General features: G+C 42.7%; 1 protein-coding gene across 6 annotated transcripts in view; it reads right to left on the bottom strand.

Moving 5' to 3' along the window:
* Positions 1-19,698, bottom strand: part of MARF1 (meiosis regulator and mRNA stability factor 1) — a 39,244-nt gene extending 19,546 nt beyond the window's left edge. Inside the window, exons 1-13 of one of the 6 annotated variants that reach the window (XM_026003162.2) lie at positions 19,499-19,698; positions 15,673-15,874; positions 12,821-13,513; positions 11,892-12,066; positions 10,752-10,978; positions 9,172-9,289; positions 8,442-8,614; positions 6,591-7,019; positions 6,224-6,381; positions 5,978-6,136; positions 4,187-4,349; positions 3,280-3,458; positions 1,654-1,734 (exon numbers count right to left, since the gene is read on the bottom strand). In XM_026003162.2, coding sequence (XP_025858947.2) covers positions 1,654-1,734; positions 3,280-3,458; positions 4,187-4,349; positions 5,978-6,136; positions 6,224-6,381; positions 6,591-7,019; positions 8,442-8,614; positions 9,172-9,289; positions 10,752-10,978; positions 11,892-12,066; positions 12,821-13,513; positions 15,673-15,816 — 2,699 coding nt within the window. In that variant the 5' untranslated portion in view covers positions 15,817-15,874; positions 19,499-19,698. Of the gene's footprint in view, positions 1-1,653; positions 1,735-3,279; positions 3,459-4,186; positions 4,380-5,977; positions 6,137-6,223; positions 6,382-6,590; positions 7,020-8,441; positions 8,615-9,171; positions 9,290-10,751; positions 10,979-11,891; positions 12,067-12,820; positions 13,514-15,672; positions 15,875-19,498 lie in introns of all 6 variants that reach the window. The other 5 variants (XM_026003159.2, XM_026003158.2, XM_026003160.2 and 2 more) reach the window with 5 other exon arrangements.
* Between the last annotated feature and the right edge of the window lie 4,416 nt (positions 19,699-24,114).

Raw genomic sequence — 24,114 nt, 5'->3', positions numbered from 1 at the left:
TCTCTAGGTTCCCTGTCCCTCCCTATCTGCTCTGTCTTTCACGATCCCCTTTAGGAAAGTAACTGTCACATCAGATCTCAAATGTCCAAAACCAAGGTCAAAAATTCACTGTACCTCCTAAACATGCTTCCTTCATCTCTCAATTTCTGGCTTAACGATACAACCATTCTCCCAGTCATCTGGCAAAATAACTCAGCATCAAATTGACCTCTACTCTTTAGCTTCCCTGCTATGTAAGACCAGTCACCCAGTCCTGTCTCACCTGACAACTGGAACCTCAGCATTCCAACAGCATTTGCCCAGGCCTGGGGGCTGGTGTGGCAATGTCCCTCCTTCATCTCCCTTCCTGCCCTGTCCATTCCATCTCAGACCAGACCACTATAAGAGTCATCCTGAAGCATGGTTCCCACCACCACACCTCCCCGGCTTACTCTTCCACTACTCAGGGCTCCCACAGTTCACAGGGTAATGGTCCAGCTCCTGTTCTTTCCATCCTTATAGCATTTTCTCCTCCCTCCTTCTCCCTTCTGTTTTCTTTGTTCTATGTAATGATTTGTGTTTTCTCTTTCCTTTCAGACATGAGTTCCTCCGGAACAAGGGTTGTGTCTTCCCAGCTCTGCATTCTCCATAGAGCCTCACACTTTCATTACACTAATACCTGCTGAGCACCTACAAAGCCCTGGGTACTGAAAGCGATGGTCTTAAGTCCTTGTCCTGGAGCTTCTAGTTCTAGAAGATACTCAAAAATCTGGGATCCCTGGGTGGTGCAGCGGTTTAGCGCCTGCCTTTGACCCAGGGCGCGATCCTGGAGACCCGGGATCGAATCCCACGTCGGGCTCCCAGTGCATGGAGCCTGCTTCTCCCTCTGCCTATGTCTCTGCCTCTCTCTCTCTGTGTGTGTGTGACTATCATAAATAAATAAAAAAAATATTTAAAAAAAAAAAAAAAATGTTCACTCAAGGTGTCTGGGAAGCTCAGTTGATTAAGCATCTGCCTTCAGCTTGGGTCAAGATCCTACGGTCCTGGGAATGAGCCCACTGTCAGTGTCGGGCTCCCTGCTGGCAGGGAGTCCGCTTGTCTTTCTCCCTGTACCCCTCCCCTTAGCTTGTGCACTCTCTCTCAAATAAATAAATAAATAATAAATAAATAAATAAATAATCTTATGTAAAAAAAATTGTTGGGGCACCTGGGTGGCTCAGTGATTGAGCGCCGTCTGCCTTTGGCTCAGGTCATGATCCCAGGACCCTGGAATCATCCCGCATCGGGCTCCTCTCAGGGAGCCTGCTTCTCCCTCTGCCTATGTCTCTGTCTCTGTCTCTCTCTCTCTCATGGATAAACAACTTTTAAAAAAATCTTAAAAAAAAAATGTTCACTCAATGATGAATGAAACTCAAAATTCAATTGGAAAAAAATAAAAGTACAGCTTTAGAGAATGAGGTCTCAATTTACTAAAAACCAAAGACATTTTTAAGATGTATGTTAAAATCAAATTCAGAATATCAGTGCTTTTGTGTCTTTTCCTCTACCAAGCTGGAAATTCCTTAAAAGCAGCTACCATAATTTTATGCCAATCTCCACATCAATATAGGAATTCTGGAAGCTGCCAATCAGTACTGACTAGATTAATGAAAAAATAAAAAACACCTAACTTACTTTTTTTCATAGATATCTGTAAATTTAAAAAGAGGCAGACAGCAGGCAGGAGCATCCTGAAGAATCGACATTGTTTCTGCACTGTAAAACAAAATTTTACTCATTAGCGAATAGATGTTGGATATCAAAAAATGTTTTCCAAGTTGTACTTAAAAAACTCATAAAATTAACAAGATGCATGGCTGACCCTTGAACACGTCTGAATTTCAAGAGCCCACTTATATATGGATTTCTTTCAACAGAAGTAGTACAGTCCTGTAAATACACATTTTCTTATGGTTTTAGTAACACTTTCTTCTATCTTACTTTATTGTAAACATACAGCGTGTAACATACAGAACATACAAAACAGGCTATTAATCCATTGTCTATGTTATCAGTAAGGCTTCCAGTGAACAGTACACAATCAGTAGTTAAGATTCTGGGGAGCCAAAAGTTATATGAAGGTATTTGACTACATGTGTGGGGAAGTGGTCAGCACCCCTCACCCCTGAATTTCTCAATGGTCCACGCAACATAAATTTGCCAGTTTCTGATATATCAAAATTTAGTTCCTGGAAAAACTTAAAAACTTGACGTTAGAGACAAGGTGATTGAAGAATATAAAGTCAGACAATGGGATTTTTATCAGACTCAAGCATAGGGCTTCTCACACCTGTGTATCAGAAGGATGGTGACCACTCTGAGATAAACACCTTGTTAACAGAGAAAAAGGCTTGAATGTCTCCTGCCATGCTGTGGTTCACCTGTTAGAGACCTAGGGGGTGGAATTCCCATAGTTCAGTACACAACTGAATATATCATCCAAACTTTGGTTTTAAAAAATAAAAAGACACCCAGAAACACTCTGAGAGAAAACGAAAAGGCAAACTGTTGAGTGCTTGGCTTTGAGCTGCAGGATTATGGATTTCCACCCCCCTGCCCCCTCCGGCTTCTTTTTTGTTTCTGACCTTTCCAAAGTTTCTTCAGTATTATTTTTATTCTAGGGGATAAAAACCATAATTTAAAATAATGGTGAAGTACATGTCACAGAAAAAGATCTCTGAGAGTTCAAACAGATTTTTAGGAGGGAGTTCTGTTTCACTAGTTTCCCCCCAAAACAGGGAGAGCTGAAGCATCACCAAAGCACATTGAGAATAAAATCATCACCAGATTCCTACAACTGACATTATCATAATGCAGACTTTCGGAGTGTCTATTTGATGTTTAGGATCTATCTGTAAGTTGAGTTTGGAGCTTTGTAGATCTACCCTTTACAGACAAACCTACCTTCTCCTAAGATTTGGAGGTAATATTTCAGACTTTCCAGGCTTATAAACTTTTATTGTAGAGGGGTACTATTTTTAGAACCTGTTCTGGATATGTGGTATATTACTTTACTCCTAACTGCCTGCCAAGCTTAAGCTGTACTTCACCTTTGAGTAATGACTTGAAAAAGAGTTGGATTATTCTAACTAGCTTTTTGCTAACTTCTAGCTTATTTATAAGCTCTATCAATTAAGAATAAGCATTATTGCATATTTAATCATCAAAGAGGGCTGGAAATGTGATCAAATCTATTTTCTTATTTCCAAAATTGTTTCTGGGCTACAATGTTATTTCTTAAAATAAATGGTTTGTTTTTACCTCAGTAAAGAGAGTGATTTATTAGCAGCTCCTGTAGCAAGTGAGACCAGGATCTTCTTGCTGCCAATTTTGTATCTGTGGAGGCTATTCACCGCATTGATTGCTTCTTGTAAGTTCTCCATCTGAACAACAGCCTTGAGCTGATAATCTGTATGGGGGCTGAGCTCAACACTCTTCACCTACAGCAGTAAAAAGGAAAATGGAACGCTAGGTCTACCCAGAACCCTGTCATCTTAAAACTAAAGGTGAATCATTAAGGAACATGTTTGTGAACTTCCATGCTTCTGTGAGGGAACTTGTCAGAACTCTACACTTCTGCCAAGCAAAACCTAAGTGAACTAGGACTGAGTGACCTTCAGGGATATAAAATTGGCCTGGCTTGCCTGCATGCTCTGGCACACACAGCTCTCCCATGCAGGCTCAGGGGCCAACACATGCGAGGAGTCTTTGGAGTCTTCTCCAGACCCTGCAAACACCTGGGACATAGCCATTTTAATAATCTGGAAGAGGTGCACTTCTAGCAAATAGCACCTAAAAACTACATCAAATACAGTAAGGTATTAACAAAAACAGACAACATTACTTTAGAATCCTATTTCTGTATTTTAGCAGCCAGAGCCAAATAAGATCCGTCAGCGTTTTATTTCCCAAAGTGCCACTTAAGTCCCTGCCTATAACTACAGCTGCTTTTCCAGTAGGTCTCTTGCTCTCTCAGGCTATGTCCTAAAAACCAAATGTATAGCATGACCATGAGCAGACCATAGGAAAAATAGGGAAAAGGAAGGAGTTCAAACTCATTCAGTAATCCTTATATCCTGGCTGTGGTTACATGTGTTGAATGACATTCTCTTGACATGGAGTGCTAGCAAAAAGTAAAAGAAAGGCAAGAACAAAAGAGAAAGGTTACCTTGCCGTGCTTAGAAAATGCTTCCTGCATGAGCTGCTGCAGCTCCTTCCGGGATAATCTGTAGTCGATGTTGCTGATCTGGATGTCAGCACCATTTGCAAATGGGTCTGGGCTGTCGGCACCAATGCTCGGATTTGCAATGTTGAAAGCAAGTGGGGATGCTCTGTTTAAAAGGTTTGGAGACATACTCCTGCTTAAGACATACATATTGAATTATTTTTAAAAACTGTGACTCTATTTACTTCATTTAGATCATTTAGACTTTGTTTGAAGCTATATGTAGAAAGCAGCCTTCCACAACACAACCAAACTATTTGGTTTTCAAATGTAGGTTTATCTTAAATACACACTGATTGATATTTATTGTCAAAAGTACTACCTGTTGACCCCTTATTAACAACCAGTACATGATTTAACATCAAATATTCTTTTACCGGATTATTTAAAACTAAAGGCAAAAATTATAAGTGGGGGACACCTGGGTGGCTCAGGAGTTGAGCATCTGCCTTTGGCTCAGGGCATGATCCCAGAGGTCCGGGGATCAAGTCCCACATCAGGTTCCCTGCACGGAGCCTGTTTCTCCTCCTGCCTGTGTCTCTACCTCTCTCTCATGAATAAATGAATAAATTCTTAAAAAAAAAAAAAAAAAAAGAAAAGAAAAGAAAAGAAATTATAAGTGGCCCTGATGAATTAGTTTTCCAATTTGGGCATTTATTCTTGGTTTAGCCTGTTATACCAATATGTCATTTAACCTCTCCCTGGCTCTGAAAACGCTATATGTTCTTGCTCATGTGTTACAGTCTTTCTCCAGATCAGGAAACTTTTATGTGATTTATTTTTTTTAAAAGATTATATTTATTTATTCATGAAAGACACACACACACACACAGAGAAGTAGGCTCTATGCAAGGAGCCCGATGCAGAACTCGATCCTAGGACTTCGGGATCACACCCTGGGTCAAAGGCAGGTCTAAACTGCTGAGCCACCTAGGGATCCCCATTATGTGACTTTTAAAATGTAACTTTACAGGGATGCCTGGGTGGCTCAGCGATTGAGCGTCTGCCTTTGGCTCAGGGCCTGATCCTAGAGTCCCAGCATTAAGTCCCAAATCGGGCTCCCTGCATGGAGCCTGTTGCTCCTCCCTCTGCCTATGTCTCTACCTCTCTCTTTCATGAATAAATAAAATCTTTAAAAAAATAAAAATAAAATGTGACTTTACAGATACAAAGTCACTTTCTGGAGTGAGTCTTCACCAACTCAGCAGAACAAATATGATGCCTGAAGGAGTTCATGTGATGCAACTCGGCCTTGTGGCTCCTGTCCTCCAGAAGTACTGAGTGAGTCTGGATAGCTTAGGTAAGCTAAGTGTTACTTAGGTAATTATGGTGGTTTACAGAGACCCTTGCTTCTCAAATAGCTCCTGGTAATTATGCTATGAATAAGAATAACCAACTCGTGTCCAGTTTGGGCTTCTTCCCCAACATGACAAAGTGAGGAAGAAACAGTAAGGACATCTTAACATGCCTCCTGTCCAGGCCAGGGACTCCTGGATAAATTTCTCTGTACTCTGCTTACCCTGATTCCCACGTGGAGGAGGGAGAAACGGTGAGGACCACTGGCCCCAAACGTTAGCTAATTACCTAAGAAAAAGTGGGGATGGAGGAGGAGGGGTGGAAGACTCATCTTTCCCTTTGAGCACTCCTATATCACTTGCATTCTTTTCAACAAATGTTATTCTGTAAGCCCTACCCTTTGAGTAACTACCCCCACAATCAAGAAGCCAGACTCACCGAGAAGACCAAGACTGTGCAGTGAGCAAAGGACTGACTTGCCTCGACGCGATCAACTTGCTAAAAGCAGATGGGTAACTCACTTGGAACGGGGTCTCCTCTTTGTCTTTTTTCTCTACGGGAGAACTGGTGACACTTCGGGCACAGAGGATCTCTTTTCTAAAGGAGGGAAAAATTGAAGGGGATGGGTCATTGGGTTTCCTTCATGTTAGACAAGCATCCGTGAGCAAGAGTAATTTAACCTACTTCGGATTGGTTTTGTAAGCAGATTCTGCTGTCCCCGAGTTTTTAGGTGCAGGCGCTGTGGCGCTCGAGCTTCTGTGAGGAGGTGCTGCCAGCCTTGGGTTACCCTGATGGGAGTCACTGTTTCTAGTCCCAGTCTTCGACTCCAGGCGGCACAGCTCCTTAAAAGAGACAAGTGCAACGGATGTGAAAATGTAGGTACCCAAGGAGTTAACGCCCGTACAGAAAAGAAAAACATGGAACTCGGAGTATCATCAAAGACAGAAATAAAAAAAGGACACGCCAAAAGCAGGCAGGCATGTAAAACACAGACACCAAAGAAAAACCAAACCTACCATAAACTTCAGAAAGCAAGAGGTATCAAAGTTACCTGTAAACTTTTAACATTTGTGGTTTTTGTAGCAGATCCAGAATTTGCCTGCGACCCTTTTCCAGGCGTGGCTTTGGCACTGGAAGATTGTTCACTTGTATCTTTGATGAGGCACAATTTTGGATTCTTAAGTTTTTTGGGAGACTTCGCTTTATCGGCAATTGCACTGGAACTCTTTGTCTCACAGAGTTCTCTAGTTTTTGGAGTAAATGACACAATGATCCTATTACCAAAGACATCTTCGTTTTCCATTCGCTTCTGAGCCCGTTCCGCACTATCTTGGTTTATGAAGCGGAGAATCGCACTGCAGCCTGTGATACTCAGCACTTTCCCACCACAATTATCAGACAGGCGTCTGAGCCTGTTGCTGATGCTCTTGCCATCTTTATTTGCTGGTAGGTTATAAACATAGAGCAGAGTATGGCACTGCTGATACAGAGGAGAAGTGTTACAACAGGTTAATTCAGGGGCACACGTTCAATTACATAATTAGAACAACAAGGAGGGATCTCTAGACTTAAGCTAACAGCCTTAGCCTTGGAGGGGAGGTCATAATGATTTACAGAGGAGAAGGTAAACTTATGTAGACTGAATAAAAAAAAAAAAAAAAAAAGGGAGAAATGTACCGTAAATGATCACTCTAGTGAATGAAAATGGCCAGATTTACTGTTCTGGATAATCAAGTCTTTTTTTTTTTTTTTTTTCCCTAACCATAAAGAATAAGGATCCCAAAAGTGGACAGTGTGTTACCTAAAATATATTTGACTTAACGGTCTTTGACTTCAGAAAAGGGAATGCCAATTTCTTTATATATTTCTTTATATATTCTCCAAAGAGCTTAAACACAGCTCAACACTGTGGTAAACATGCTTATCCCAAATTAAAACTAAAAGAAATGCTCACCCTGCTGGAAATATGATCCTAGCATGTGGCTCAACGAGCTACAGGTGTAGCAATAACCACACCTAATTGTGCAAGTGTGCATGCGTGGTGGGGAATGTAACTGTAGAAAACAAGCCCAAGGGTTCCTGGGGCTTAAGGATTAAATGCCTCAATGGTATACAACTAGGGGCACCGGGGTGACTCAGTCAAGCCTCTGACTCTTGGTTTCAGTTCCATTCATGATCTTGGGGTCGTGGGATCGAGCATCCTGTCAGGCTCATTGCCAAGCAGTCTGATTCAGATTCACTCTTTCCCTCTGCCCTCCCCCTACTCACACATGCACTCTCTTTCTTTAAAATAAATAACTCTTAAAAAAAAGTGTATAATTATTCTGTTTATTTGTTGCAAAACATGAGCATGTGCAAACCACCACCATATTCTTTATCCATGCCCGGAAGTTAATGGAGTAATAATGTTTCCATTATTTCAACCACTAGACAAAAAACACTGCTGGCTTTGGAGACACAAATGGCTCTTGGTAGGGTTAACCTATAATTCCCTATGATACTATGCAACAAAATAAAAGTAAAATCCATTCATATCAATTTTCTGTAAATTTTTAAGAGAAGAACTATTTCTAAGCCTTATTTAAAAACTCTGGCTAGGCAGTCCTGGTGGCTCAGCGGTTTAGCGCCGCCTTCAGCCCAGGGTGTGATCCTGGAGACTTGGGATCAAGTGCCACATCAGGCTCCCTGCATGGAGCCTGCTCCTCCCTCTGCCTGTGTCTCTGCCTCTCTCTGTGTGTGTCTCTCATGAATAAATAAACTCTTTAAAAAAAAAAAAAAAAAAAACAACTCTGGCCAGCCTCCTGCAAAGAACGGCCTCACTTGGTGACCCCTATTACAGGTGGTCTTTAGTCTCCATAATGTAACATCAGAATACAGCAAAAAAGAATGCAAACCCACTTACTGGCATTTTTAGTGGTAACCTGGGGGGCAAGTCGGAAATGAACTCTTCAAATCTGATCAGCTCGTTAGCATGATGTAGCAGGGCTTCTGACGCTTGGTTTTTATGGACCAAAATTATGTGGAAACCATGCCTGTGTCTCAGGTCACTCAGTTCCAATGCAAAATTGACATCAGCTGAAAGAAAAGGTACAGCCCACCCCCACCCCCAAACATTAGGACAGAGACATACAACTCCACTGACATATTGAGAAAAGAGGGATGGCTAGACCATATCCAGAGTAGCTTACCACCTCCCATCCCCTTCGTGTGGGACAAATTAACACTAACAGGACAATTTTACCACATATTTACACTGAATTCCAAGACACACGTTACTTCTGGTAATAAAAAGGAGCAAATATTGACATTTTATTAGGGAGCATCAACTTTGGAACTGATTCTTCTTAGGTTTTTACAATTAGCAATACTGGGACCAGGGTAAAAATAAATAAATAAAAATACATTTTCTTTAACTGGCTCCACAAGAACCTGTACTCAAGTTCTAAGGAGAAAATACAGAAAACCCACATAGACTCCACTTCTTCTCTAAACAGCTCTCAGACATAAACGTTAAGTATGTCCTATGTGTTTCAGCCTCTCTGGGGGCATATTTTACTTTAATGTGTTCCGGCTTCTCTAACTATTCCCATATAGTCGGTTTTGCTGAAATTAGCAGATGCTTCTGCACTTACTTGACACAAGAACCACTGTGGCTGGAGCAGTGTGCGTGTTTGCAAACCTTCGGAGACTCTGGCGGAGCTTATCGTCAGCCGCATTCTTTGCAGTAGCATTGATGTGGGCAACAGTTACCTGTGTTAATATACAGTAAGGGCAAACAAGCAAGAGCTGAGGTCAGAAAACCACTATGCGTTCTGCCCACATCTTAACAGATGGTCCCCGAGGAAAGACACATTACTGCCACTTAGGAATGGAAGAAAATTATAAGTGGATCTCAGTAACTTCAAATTTGTCTCTCCGTACAAATGAACTGGATCCATTATTATGCCTGCTTGCCTCTCTGATCTTCTGCTTTTGTACTTTATCCATCCCCCCTTCAGAGAACAGGCAGAAAAGGAAGTGAAATCTGAAGTAGGTAAATTAGCTCTAACAGCTTCTGCCAACAGCTGGGGAAGTAGCAGAGATTGGTATATGATGAAGGTATGACTTAGCGCTGTATTTGATGTCATTTGTCTCCACCATACACTGCCTGTGGCTTTTGGGTCTAGGGTCAGGTGGTGGGACAGGGGAGGCTTCTGTGTCCCTCCCCACCCCAAGAGTTAAAACGTGTTTATTTCTGTTAAAGCCATGAGGCTTACATAGCAGTCGCCAGAGCAAGGAAAGGGTTTGAGAGGTACTTCAACTACGTGCAATACACAATAGAATGTATTAGTTTTTTTAAGGAGCATGAATACAGAATTTTAGGCAGCAATATAGCGTATCAATAGAATTACTTGTCCAAGAGTCAAAAGAACTGGATTCTAGTTCTGGTTTAAGAGAACAAACTGCAGCCAGACCATCTGGATTTAAATCCTAGCTCATCCAGGGCACCTGGTGGCTCAGTGGTAGAGTGTCCACCTTTGGCTCAGGTCATGATCCCTGGGTCCTGGGATCGAGCCCTGCAGGGAGCCTGCCTCTCCCTCTGCGTCTCTCACGAATAAATAAAGTCTTGAAAAAATAAGTAAATCCTAGTTCATCGGCCACATGAACTAAAAAGTTGGTTAAGGGCAGCCCTGGTGGTTCAGTGGTTTAGCGCCACCTTCAGCCCAGGGCCTGATCCTGGAGGCCCGGGATCGAGTCCCACGTCGGGCTCTCTGTGTGGAGCCTGCTTCTCCCTCTGCCTGTGTCTGTGCCTCTCTCTCTCTCTCTGTCTTTCATAAATAAATAAAAATCTTTAAAAAAATAAAAAATAAAAACAAAAAAGGTACATTTAAAAATAAATAAATAAAAAGTTGGTTAACATCTTGGTGCCTCAGCTGAATTTGTCTATTTCAAATAAATTCTATGAGCCCTTTCCATAGGGCAGTCATGGAAGTCAAAAGAAACAATAGACATAACCATCATACTAGCAGAGCAATAATCACATATAAGTAGATTATTGAAACATCAGATATGATTAAATGATTTCTAGCACTTTAGAAATAATTTTTTGCTAATTTCCTCTATTTGCAAACTTGACAGAAATATATATTAAACTAACTCTAAATTAAAATTCTTAAGGAAAAAACACCCCATGTGGTTATTCTTCTACCATAATAATTTTCTTTTTTTTTACCTGGCAATTATTCAGCTCTTGGATAACTTCTTTGTTTTCTTTACTAATGTCGCACACACAGATGAATTCTGCTTCTCTGTGGCCTTTAAAAAACTTCTCACGGATTCTCTGTACAACAGCAGTAGCTGAGCGGCCAGAGGGAACTGAACAGTTTTCAATATCCCAAAAAACTCCAATGGGGGGTAAGTTTTCCAGCACCTGTCCGGTTAGTGCAACTTCTGGTGACCCTTAGGAAATGTTAACACTTTCAATCACATATAGTGAAAAAAAATGGCAAACTAAAATAAAATCATAGGTAGCTACCTATCATTTTTACTGGCAGAAAAATGAAATTACTGATTGATGTTAAGTTTAAGGATACCAACCTCACTGGTTGACCTAATAGCACAACTGCAAGTTGCAATAGTATTTCTAAGCCATTATTCCTATTTTTCAGGAGAGAACAAATCTAAAGGTCAAGTTACTTCAAGCCCACAATAAATCCATTGCAAAGCACGAGCCATTCTCAGGCTGATCATTACGCTTCTCTGAGGTGAATGGACACTGCAGCTCTGGGACCTGATTGTTATGTCTGCTCATGCTTGTCTACCCACTCAGTATGGAAGAGCAATGAAGAGGTGACAAAGTGTAAAGTTGTTACTGTCCTTGATTAAAAAAAAAAAATGTAACACTGCATTAACATCTGACTTAATATTTTAAAAAAGGTTTTTGAAAGATAAAATACCACATTAGCTAGTTTTGGGGGAAATGACAATAGGTTTTTCACTTACTGTTTTTCATCAAACATTATAAAATCTTTCTAAATATTAAGTATTTCTATAGAGTACACAATTAACAAGCATGATTATTTATGAACCTGTGTAGATAAAGAGTCCCCTCTAGCACTTACTTCTCCTAATATACTCCCTATTTTTCTATACACAGCGTCTGGTCTCAAATAGGCGCAGCTCAACATAAAAGACAAATGACTTGTTGGTCTGTGAGAATAAAAAGATTTTTACCAAGAGGTAGAAATGAAGACTCATATACACAGTAGCTTTAGAACCACAAGGAATCTTTTCAAGGCGATTAAATGCGGTGTTAGTATCAGATACTGCAAACTACTTAAATATGCACATTTTATACCATACTGTCATTTACCAAATTTCGAAGAAGCTTTGCCTAGACTGGTCGCCAATAACAACGTGGTCTCCTTCCCTGTTCCTTTGGTTCCACAGCCATTACACAGAGGAATAGTAACAGGTGCAGTTTGAGTATTTGGAGGTGGTATATTTGGCCAGACTTTAGCAGCATCAATTATACTATTTCTTGCCGGCTGTTTTAAAAATTTTTTTAAAAAGAGGAGGAGGTTTCAGATACATCATTTCAGAACCTAGAGTTATAAACAACAACTGAAAATACAGTCTAAGTGTTTCTTCTTTCCACCTGTTAACCTCTGGTGGAATGTATTTTCAGTACTTAAGGGCATTCCTAGAACTATTAGCCATCAGTTCATAAACTCACTTCAAGAAGTGACTTGAAATGATCTAGGAAGATATTCACATGATCAGACCTTTACAATCTAGGGCACGTGTATACTGCAAAGGCGACCCTGAACACTCTACGTGGAAGTGACTGAGATCTTTGCTTGAATATTCATGTGATTGAGGCCAAGTTCCAAGACCCTCAAATTATTACAAAAGAACAACATGGCGTGACCTACATTACACAAATGGGTCCACGTATAAGGTGAGTATTAAGTTATGAGAAACCGCAATTGTGCTCTAGCCTTTAAAGACAGAACAGAACACGAAGCTTTGCCGAACTAGGGTTTACAAAAAACAGATTTATTACAAGAGCCTCTAAAAGCAACAACTACATAAATGATGACTCTGCACTTTTTTGAATGGCCCTTCCATTTTTACCCTTTGCTTCTTTCAGGACCAAGCTGCACTGATGGGGTAAAAGCTACCTCACAGAAGAATCTTCAACCCCATGCACAATAAAGATTTTTCAAGATCTACTTTTTTAAAAAAAGTCATTCCTCAAATATCAGCTGCACCCAACAGAACAAATAAAAAGATACACACCTTGTTTAGACAGTCTTCGCAGTAAAGTGAGCCCTTTAAACAAACCGGAGGTACCACATTTAGGTGCAAAGAATTGGTGCACAAGTGAGGCGTTAGCTCCGACTGTGACACGTGCTCTTCCAAATGCCCTGGAGCCCCGCTTGTGAAATCAGAACAGGGGAAATAGCCAGCAGAGGCGCAGCCCTGGAGAGCCGGGAACTGATGCAGCTTGTGCACATTACCATGACATGATTGGAAATGAAGCTTTCCACAACAGGGCAGGTGTTTGCAGGAAGATAGATTACTTTCTAGACACATGCTGGGAAAGTCACTTGCAATGCCGGCCAAACTGCTCCTAGCTGAGGCATTCTGGAGTGAAGACGCAGACTGGAAAGCAAACCCTGACCCTACCTGACACGTGATGGTCCTGGTGCTCTGCGAGTCTAACAGTGCGCCTGGGTGAATCAAGCTACCAGTACCTCCACTACCGCCGCCACCACCACCACCACCAAAATGCATTGGTGAAGTGGAGGGTTCATTAGGGCAATGAGCACAGCAGCTTACTTTGGGGACAGGTGAAAGCTGTATTTTAGGTTGCTGAAGAGAATGAATATCTGGAAGTGGGACTGCTGGAAAGAGTTTAGAGCCAGCATGAAGGGGAGATGGCACATCCTTTAATTCCACAGCAACTTTCTTGTTCTCCATGTAATCTTTCTGGGAAGAGAAGATCAAAATGCAAGTTAATGTTATGAGGCCAGTGACTTTTGGTTACTCACATCCTACTGCAATCCCAAAATGAAAATAGTGTTCAATCCTGTTCACATTACTCCACCATAACTAAACAATATGGAATGGCAGCTGAAACCAGGAGTATTCTTCAGAGAGGTCTTCAAGAGGTGAACACTGAAACAGACAACTAAAATCAAGACCGTGTCTGTCCTTCCTGAATTTTAGGTGACTGGGGGTGGGTTCTGCTTCCATGTTCAGCAGGGCAGGTTAACCATCTGTGCCCCAGGGACTTCCCTTCGATAACTTCCCCTTGCCTCCTAGGGTCTTCTAAAGACAAAACAGGTGGCATGAAAACAACAGTCACCAACAGCATTCAATAAAGATGGCTTCCAAGCCATGTACTTTGAGGAAAATACTTAATGGTTCCTGCAGTCAGACCATCATGGGTTTAGGAAGGTCCTCCAGAGGATTCCAAACATTAAAGATGAGATTAGCTATCTGTCCAAGTGGCCCACCCTTGGAGGTTTCAAATGTGTAGCTGATGACATTAAGCAAGTTCCAGGGTATCATGACCTAAAGCCATAATGCCAATAATGACTTTATAGCCAGGGACAAGATTAAGAGTAATTAGAAAATTATTTGGGAACAAGGTTCCAGAGAAAGAGTTTGTCATTCGCCTCTAACATAGACACAGGAGGCCAGAATATTTACAAGATTATAGCATAGCACAGTGTCAGAGACTTGGGTCTGAATGCGCTCAGTAACTGAGGGCCTTGGGTAAGTTACACAACCTGTCTATACTTTAGTTTCTTCCGCCTTCAATTGGGAACAATAGGATATACCTCCTGCAGTTGTTAGAAGGAGGAAATGAGATAGTGCATGTAAAGCACTCAGCAGAGTACCTGCCTCTTAAAGGAGATCCAGCTAATCAGTAGCCCTTACTGGCTCACTGCAGGAACTATTAAGAGAAAGAGGATGTCCTGATATAGTGAGAGCGACATGCTCTTCTCTCAGAGCACAGAAAGGGCCATATGACTGCTATGATTTCACTCCTTTGGCTGTGGTTCTACACTCATCTGGGAGAGTACACTCATTTAGGAGAAATCTGGATTTTTCACTTGGACATTTCCTAAAAGGGAGGTGACAGCAATTGACTGACTGCCAACAAGCAGTGTGTTGTGCCCTCTTCATAATTACAGTTCAGGCTGGAAATTCATCTACTGGCATTGTGATTTACAGACACCTGGCTCTCATGATCAGGGTTATTATGAGTTGGTCCTCCTGAATTTACTCCATTCTGGGTGCCACTGATAAAATCAGGTTTCTGGATCTGTAAAGCTGAGAGCACAATCCTGTACCATGTGACTCCACAAGGGTCAGATCCTCCAGCCCAGAAGCCCTGCCTAAGCTGCCAACCCTGTTGCCAAATGTCCCTAAAAGAAATGACCTCAATTACTGATGCCATAAAAAAAAAAAGAAGAAAAAGAAAAAGAAAAAAGTTAAGTATATAATGAAAACCTGGAGAAGATATGGAATTTGAGTTTTTTAAAAGTTACTAATACCCTTATGTAAATTTAAAGTAAAGACATTTAAATTCCAAGTGCAATAGCAAAAAAAAAAAAAAAAAAAAAAAAGTGGTAATATGGGGCATGAAATGGAATCAGAAAAAAGTCAAAATCACTATGAAAAAGCAAAGGAAGTTACAGACATGTTTAAATATTCAAGAGAAATCTTGAATAGAAAAAGACTGCCAATAAAGTCCTATTAATCTTGCTTCAATTTTGAGACTCAAATCTCAGAAGGCTAGAGTGAAATAAAATCTATTTTATACTTTCCTCTGATTTGACTCTCTAATTTGGATTTTATCACTGGCATCTGTGACTTTTGATAAGAAACAAATCATCCCCAAATTTTAACATTAAATATTTAAAGCACCTACAATACTTAGAATAGGAATACAGGAGTTAAAAGGTTTAGGCTCTCCTTGAATCAGGAATTATAACCATGTGCTACAAGGAGGAATAGGCTGGATACGAGATAAAACTTAGTACAGAGACTCCAGGGAGAGAGACTGCCCCACCAAATGGACCGCTCATCTATTTGCATAAGGAGTTTGCTGTGTTCTCAGTCTTGAGCATAGTTACCGTTTGGGGACTAAGTGGCAATGTCTGCTCAGGACGAGAAAAGCAATTAGAGAATTTCCAAAGCCATGGCTTAGCATCATTATTTTGTTGCAGCCATCCAGGTGTTCTACTGCAGGAGTCCTCAGTTCCGCTTCCTTCCATCATACAGCCATACAAAGTGGTTCAACATTCTTTCATCTTTCTTTTCTTTCATTCTTCCACCCTGTTAAGAAGGAGACTGCAATGTTATTTATTTGCCTAAGTACAAATTTCATTATTAAAATGGAAGATTGCAGGGGCACCTGGGTGGCTGTCGGCTCGGATCACAATCTCAGGATCCTGGGATGGAGAGATGGAGAGTCCCACATCACGTTGTGCTCCCTGCTCAGTGGGGAGCCTGCTTCTCCCTCTCCTTCTGCTGCTCTCTCTCAAATAAATTTTAAAAAGTGAGACCGCAACTGTATTTATGGAACAACATTATTTACGGTATAATGGCTCCCATTAAGTCAAAGAGTAAAGAATAAAGGTAGAATTCTAGCCAAATGCCAACCCATTTAGCCCTGAGCAGGCCTTTTCTATAGTTTTTCTTAATTCTTCTCAACCATCTCTCCCTAAAGAATCTACTGGTAAAGGTCAAAAAGTTAACCAAGAGAGTACGTAATTTTAGTAAAAGAACAACTACATGTCTTCATTACCAATTACATAAGATTCTGAAATTGACTTAATAGCAACCTATCCCACTGTGTCATTGATGTGACTATGGAAGGTCCAAACTAAGTGAATTCTTTGGACTCTGAATTTGATTTTGCTACAGAACAAATCGAACCAATTTCTTCATTTACTTATTACAAAAATACAATCAGATATACCACCAAAAATCTAATCGAGAAATCTTCAGTCACAGATGTGCTGTATCTACCCCAGTGCAACCAACCGCATTCTTACAAGTCTTAAACAGTACAATAAAAGCAGATCAAATCAATAACAGCCAGTGGGCATGGAGGCAGACTGCCAATGGTAAGGACAAATGAACCTCATTTCCAAGTCTTTGCCATCATACCAAACAACTGCCTATTCTTACCTGCAGTGGCCATTTTAAGGTTATCGATTTATCAGAAATTTCAACTGGACATAAAGAAAACAATTTCTTTTAAGTCTCTCTCTCTCTGAAAAGATGCTCTTCTCAAGAGATTTTAATATCTACGTAGTATGGTGAAGGGAGAGATGAGTATCCTATCTGTAATATAGAACCAATCACATATAGCCTGCCAGCCAAAACCAGCCCTTTGCTTGTATTTTAAAGACCTTCAAACTAAGAAGGTATTTTATACTTTTTAATTCTTGGGGGGGGGGGGGGAATCAAAAGAATCATATCTTGTAACCCAAAATTATATGAAATTCAACTTTTGGTGTCTCTATTTTAAATAGATAACTTTGTTTAAATACCGTCTGTGGCTATTTTTGCACTACAGCTACAGAGTTGAGTATTTGTAACAGAGACTGCATGGCCCACAAAGCCTAAAATATTTACTATTTGGCCCTTATGTGGAAGCTACAAAAACTTATATTAAGTTTCAGTCTCTTCCTCTGCAGAGTGTGGCTAAGTTCTTCCCCTCTACAGCATTACAAAGGGGGGAAAAATTAGGTAAATGACCCCACCATCTGTCTTCACCAATGTAGAGCTTGCGCCAAGTACAGGGTTTGCAACATAGTATATACTAAGTAATTATTGTTAAGTGAAGGGATAAATATAGTAACTATTTACCTACTACTAAAAGAGTTAATCTGGAGGGAGAGATGAGTGTACCTCCACAACTACAATAAATTATGACAGTTGTTCTTCCTACTGAACACAGATCTCGTAACCCCCAACCATCTCCTCTCTGGATCATGGGAACCTGTGATGTTCACAATATGCAACTTCAACATGCTCTTTCAAATTTCTTCAAGACCAATCCTGAAAGTGAGTTAAGAGGCAGAGTACAATACAGATCACAAACCATTTTTATTTAACATTATTTCCTCATTCAACAACTATTTATTTAGTTCTACTATATAGCAGGCCTGTGCTTGGCACGAGATACAATGATGAAAACAACCAGACAATAAGATTCATTTGTGTAATTTTTTCCCCCCTCAGTAAAGCAGGAGCAGGAAACCTGAGCCTGAGCTATACAAGGGTGAGCTAGACAAGGGAGAAGTGAGCTACATTTTACCTAGGAGTAAACACAAATTTAATTAGGTTTTGTAACTTGGCCAAGATCACAGAATTAGGGGGCAGAGCCAGGCTTGTCCGCCTCTTTCTTTCCATCACACCAAGGCGCCTGCCTTCCGTATTTATTGCTCAACACAATCAAAAGTACAAATGTATTAGCTTTGGGGATCCCTGGGTGGCTCAGCGGTTTAGCACCTGCCTTCGGCCCAGGGCGCAATCCTGGAGTCCCAGGATCGAGTCCCAGGATCGAGTCCCATGTCGGGCTCCCGCCATGGAGCCTGCTTCTCCCTCTGCCTGTGTCTCTGCCTCTCTATGTCTATCATGAATAAATAAATAAATCTTTAAAAGAAATGTAATAGCTTTTAAGTGGCCTGCACCCAGAAAATTTCCCATTCCTGGGAATGCCACTAAGTAACTCAGGTAGCCAAAACAAGTTTTTTGTTGATTTGAGTGGGAGTCTTTGAACAATTAGTGCTTGAGAGCGCAGCCTTCTGATGTCTGCCTGTATATTAATCCCCAATTTTGCTGCTCCCTATCTAGGCAGCTTTTAGAGAGTTCGCAACCTCTCTGAACCTCAGATCCTACCGTAAAATGGGCCTGATTATAACTGTAGCATCCTCATAGGGCTGTTGTTGGGATTTAACGAGACGAAGTATAAAATCTAGAAGCGGCCTCTCTTAACACAAGTTAGTCTTCGACTCCCCCACGACACAGTCCCCTTACTTACTTTTGTTTCGTAGCTCTTCTTACTAAAATTGTTTGATTTTTTTTTCTAAATTATGCCTCCCCGACTTGAACATAAACTCCATGGCAGCAGACAAGCAGACACCACGTTTTCTCATTCATTGCTCCACTTCCTGCACCTGCCAAGTGCCTAGCACCGTCTCAACGATTGCTGAACGAGTCAAGTGTTCAAGAAATGTCTAGGAAGATCCTTTAGGTCTTGATTTCCCAACATGCAAAAGTGTATTTCCAGCTCGGGGGGAGAGGGGGAGTGGGGGAAGTCCAGAAGATACAAAGGTGACTGGAAAGCTCTTGGTAATGCCAGAAAAACAAAACAAAACAAAACAAAACAAAACAAAAACAACTACTTGGGAAACTAAAACGTGTATGGAGGCGTAGCGTTACAATTAGTAGTGGGAGTGGCTCAAGCCCTAAGGCAACTCAACACTACCTGTCAAGCCAGAGACTATACCCTAGGGAGTGCTGAACCGTCCAAGGGGAGTGCAAGAACGCTCAAGGAGGGGGGGGGGGGGCTGAAAAACATTCACCTCTTTCTTCCCTTCTTAACCTTCCAACTGTGCACGCTGCTCCGGAAAGGCTGCTCTCCACACCTGGAAGCCCCCCGGGGAACAGGGAGACAGGTGCGGGCGGGCAGCCAAACACCCCCAAAGAGCAGCAGCGGCGCGGCAGTGACAGTCGTGAACCGACCTGAAAGGGTGACAACCCAAACCCACGGTGGGGGCCTGTCTGGTGGGTCCCAGTCCTTCCCCCCGGAGCAGACAACCTCCCCCACCCCCGCCAGCAAAGGGCAGGGGAAAGGGGGGGGGGGACGCTGTCCCGCCTCCAGCCGGCGGCCCCAGAGCAGTGAGCCCATCAGGAACCAGTCCCCAGCGGTGCCAGCCAACTCACCTCAGCCGCCGGCTCCACCTCCGCTCACATTCCGGCCCCGCCGCCTTCCCCCCGCCCCCCCAGGCCCTTTGTTTTGATTCCCGACTCCGCAGCTCCCGCCGCCGCCGCCAAGCGCACCCTCCACTTCCGCTTCCGCACCGCACCGCCCCTGTCGCAAAACCGACGCCCTTCTCTCCCCCCCCCGCCGCGCCTGCCCGCCCGCCGTGGCCCCGCCCCTTCCTCCACCCCGCCCCCGCCGCCGCGTCCTCCCCGCGCGGGGCGTGCTGGGAACCCCGGGGGGGGCGGGGCCTCGCGGCCCTGCAGCCTCGTCAGGCTCAGTCCCCTCCCGATAAACCCCTAAATAGGGACCTTCCCAGGGGGAGACCCCGGCTTTTTGGGGCCAAAACCCCCTGCTTAGGGAGGCCTTCTCCCTGGCTTATCGTGGTGGAGTGGGAAGGAACCTGATAAGCGGAGAATGAGAAGGCTTGTGAGGTGGAGCCGGGCGGGGGGGTGGGGGTTGGAAAAAAACCTGCCAATCGGGATTTTGATACGATTGAGCTCTTTGGGTCTTTGGAGGGAAGGCGATTTAAACAGGATTTTGATGAAAAACGCGACGGTTTTGGCGCTCTCGCTGGTGTGCGCGCGCGAGCTCCGCTCTCCCTGGTTCCCCCTGGTCACGTGATGGCTCGCTCGCTCTCTTTTTTTTTTTTTAATTAAGGGATGCATAATTTGCGCAGCATCCTTCATCTACTGCAACCTAGTGGCGAGTGGAGAGAAAAATAACCGCCCGCGGGGCTTCCCGCGAGGTCCCGGTGGGGCCACTTCTTGCAAGAGGGTGACCCAGGGGGCAAACAAGTGAGGTGTGTGCCCAGGCTGTGTGCTGCACACTGGCCCCCCCTCCCATTAAGGGGTCCTCGTGTTTTCAGTTAGAAAACGTCATTTTTAAAAGCCCTGTAGTCCAGAGCCCGCTGCAAGTGCATGCAAACTTTTCAGGGATGGGGTGGGGGGAAGCCCTGCGAAGCCTGTAAGGGCTTGTGTTTCGGTGGGTGGATGTGACATGCATTGTTGGGGGTTTTTCGGGGGGGGGGGGAAGGGAGGGTTGGTGCTTCACGGTCTTTTACCTGAAGTCATTAAAAAAAAAAAAACCTAAGCATGAGACGGTCGCTTCCGAAACTGCCAACCGCTCCCTACTTCCTGTGGCTATTGAGAAAAACAAAACCCGCATCTAAATCGAGACGTATTTAAGACGTGCAAGCTGAATCCGACCTACAAGTTCACTTCTGAAGCTTGCTGAGAAACAGATTCATTTTGCAGAAGAATAAGTCGAAATGGCCAAATGAGATTTTTTTTTTTTTACCCCCTGCAGGATGAGGCCATTTCATTAAACAATTTGGATTTTGTTGGGGGGGCGGGGGGTGATTTCAGGGGAAGCTGATACATCCCTGTAGGCATCCTTGTATAGTCCTATTGTGGAGGGCAAGATCAAACACGTAGCTGAAGCACCCTTTGTGCTTGATTTTCATTTTCCAGAAAGCAGATGACAAGCACACACATCATCTGCCTGCTTAGGTATTTATTACTGCTAAGTAAATCCTCATTGTGTCTGTGTGTGGGTATTATTTTCCAAGTGGGAATTAGAACAGATGAAAAAACAACCCAGTGTCTACTGTTTTTTTTTTTTCCTTCCCCTTTCTTTCTCCCAAAGTACCAAACAAATATGCTTCTCTTTAGAGGAGTTTTTTCTTTTTTATTCTGGTTGAGTATCTCTGAACACAGACCCAAGCAACTAAAATACAAAAAGGAAACAAAGTGACTGTATTTTAAATTGCCTTTTAAAAAAAGTTGGTGGTGGTCACAAAATAATACAGGACAGACACATTTTGTTTGACTTTGCTTGGCATTCTTCCAAGTCCAGAGCTGTCCCTGAACTCAACAGGTTAAACTCCCTAAGTAAAGTGGAATCAATCCTACTACATGGAAAGTTAATGAAAAGTCTGAATCACAAATAATTTTTAAGGAAATGCAGTTTTAGTGTTTTCTGTAGAAAACCAGCCTAAGCAGACTACACCAGCCCTTGAAAGCAATTATGAAGTGAAAGCAATTTGATACTTGTGAAAGAGTGCTTTCGTATTTTTCCTAGGGGTTATTTTCTTAAATATAGTCTCTGTTAATCTTACTCTTATTTCTTTGCTGGCCAGACTCTTTTACCAGAGAGTAACTTTTGGTTTTTCTATGTCCAAATTATAATCCTCACATTTATGAAACCAGGATGTTTTATTTTTGTGCTGCTTAAGAGGCCACTTTACATTCATTTCACCTCTTAAATTAACTTAGCTACCACTAATGGGGTTTCTCCCCCAGCAACTTCCCTTCCGCCTATGCTCGGTTTAGCGTTCCAAAATCATAAATTGTAATGGAAGGACGAAAGAAAGAGAAACTGAGCTCTCTGCTAATTCGTATCTAAAAGCTACAAGGAAAACACTGAATAGAAGAAAGGAAAAGTTTTAAAGTACACTGAATTTTCCTTTTATTGCAAAGGTTTTACCCAATAACAAACCCTTTCCCCTAAACTATTCCTGAAGAGGACTTTCATCATTTCAATGCACTCCCTCTCGTCTTTATGGAAAATGAAGGAAATTGGAAACTAGCTACTTTAAGTGACTTGATCAATGCCATTGAGGCAGGACTGGTAACTCATCAATTTGTGTTTCTGTCTATCTGTAAACTGGGAATGATTACTCCCTGCCCAGAGACCTCACAGAGTGGTGGGAGTCAAAATTCTGAGGATGAAAGAGAGCATCAGAGGAAAAATGTCGAGAGGGTGTGAATGATTTTATTAGTGTTTGTGACCGGGATGGAAATTTCCTGAAAGACATGTTGGTACTTTCCTTAACTCTGTTGGTACAGGTAGTGAGGTTCCCTTTTGGGTCTCTGAGTTTCTTTAGGAACTTGAGGAGTCAAAACAAAGTCAAATTAGAAAATGGCCATTCTTAACCAAGGCAGAGAGGCAGGAAGGATTCTAAAGATTGTGGCAGGAGGCCTCAAAATAGCTAAAAATCTCTTTGCCTCTGGGGTAGTGCTGAAGAGGGCTGGTGTAGGAGTCCAACAGACCCAGGTTTGAAGCCTGATTTGTTATTGCTAATTGGGACTCCTTGGGCAATGTATTTAATTTCCTGCACCTTTGTTTTCTCAACTTTAAAATGAGAGCAATAGGGCAGCCCTGGTGGCCTAGTGGTTTAGGCCGTCTTTGGTCCAGAGCCTGATCCTGGAGACAAGGGATTGAGTCCCACATTGGGCTCCCTGCATGGAGCCTGCTTCTCCCTCTGCCTGTGTCTCTGCCTCTCTCTCGCTCTATGTCTGTCATGAATAAATAAAATCTTAATAAAATGAGAGCAATAAAAGTGCTTTTCTGTCATTTTCATCTGGGTCTCAGCTCTGTTGTCACCTCCTTAGAGCAGCCTTCCCTCACCATCTAAAATGACCCCTTCCAGCTCTTTTCTCTCAAATGACCTTGCACCTGAAATTACTCTTTCTGTTTGCTGGTATAGTGTCTTGCTTTCTTAGCCGCATAAGCCTTTTGAGGACTGGCATTTTGTTTGACATTTGTTGTGTCATAAGCCCGAGTGCTCAAATAAATATTTGTTGATGAACAGTTGGGATTGCTGTTACGAATAAGAAAACCCACATTTAAGAAGTCAGCCTTGTGGGGGCACCTGGGTAGCCTGTTGGTTGAGCATCTAACTTTGTTCGGCTTAGGGTGTCATCATTGGGGTCCCTGCGAGGAGCCTGCTTCTGCCTATATGCCTGTTTCTCATGGATAAATAAATAAAATCTTAAACAAACAAACAAAAAAAAAGGTTAACTTGTGCCTGACATACATAACCAATGAAGAAATCATGGTCACTTAACAGTTATATCAATTGTCTTTCACTGTGTGCCAGGCACTACCCTAGATGTTTCACAGACTCCAAATCTTGTCTTTGCATAATCCTATTAGGAGCCCCTATTTTATTTATTTTATTTTATTTAGATTTAATCCACTTATTCATGAGACACAGAGAGGCAGAGACACAGGCATTGGGAGAAGCAGGCTCCATGCAGGGAGCCCGGTGCAGGCAGGAGTCGAACCCGGTTCTCCCGGATTACGCCCCGGGCCGAAGGCAGACGCCAAACCGCTGAGCCCACCCCTCCACCCCCCGGCTGCCCAGAGTTCAAAGCCAGGCTCGGAGCCAAAGCCTTAGACGCGAAGTCTGCTGCCTTTGAAGAAGATAACGATGCTGAAATCTTTTTTTTTTAAATTTTTATTATTATTATTTATTTATGATAGTCATACAGAGAGAGAGAGAGAGGCAGACAGAGACACAGGCAGAGGGAGAAGCAGGCTCCATGCACCGGGAGCCCGACGTGGGATTCGATCCCGGGTCTCCAGGATCGCGCCCTGGGCCAAAGGCAGGCGCCAAACCGCTGCGCCACCCAGGGATCCCTGCTGAAATCTTTATTATGGGCGTAAAGGCCACATGGAGCATTGCTTAGCCAGAGCGGACCTGGATCTCTGTCCCTCCCAGCAGTTGGGGAAAAATTGCGAGCGGCGTCTAAGGGAAGGGAGTCGTATTTTCTCGAAGAGCGTGGCGCTCACG

The sequence above is a fragment of the Vulpes vulpes genome, chromosome 3, assembly GCF_048418805.1.
Source record: "Vulpes vulpes isolate BD-2025 chromosome 3, VulVul3, whole genome shotgun sequence".
NCBI lineage: Eukaryota > Metazoa > Chordata > Mammalia > Carnivora > Canidae > Vulpes > Vulpes vulpes.
This window is presented reverse-complemented; position numbering and strand designations above follow the sequence as displayed.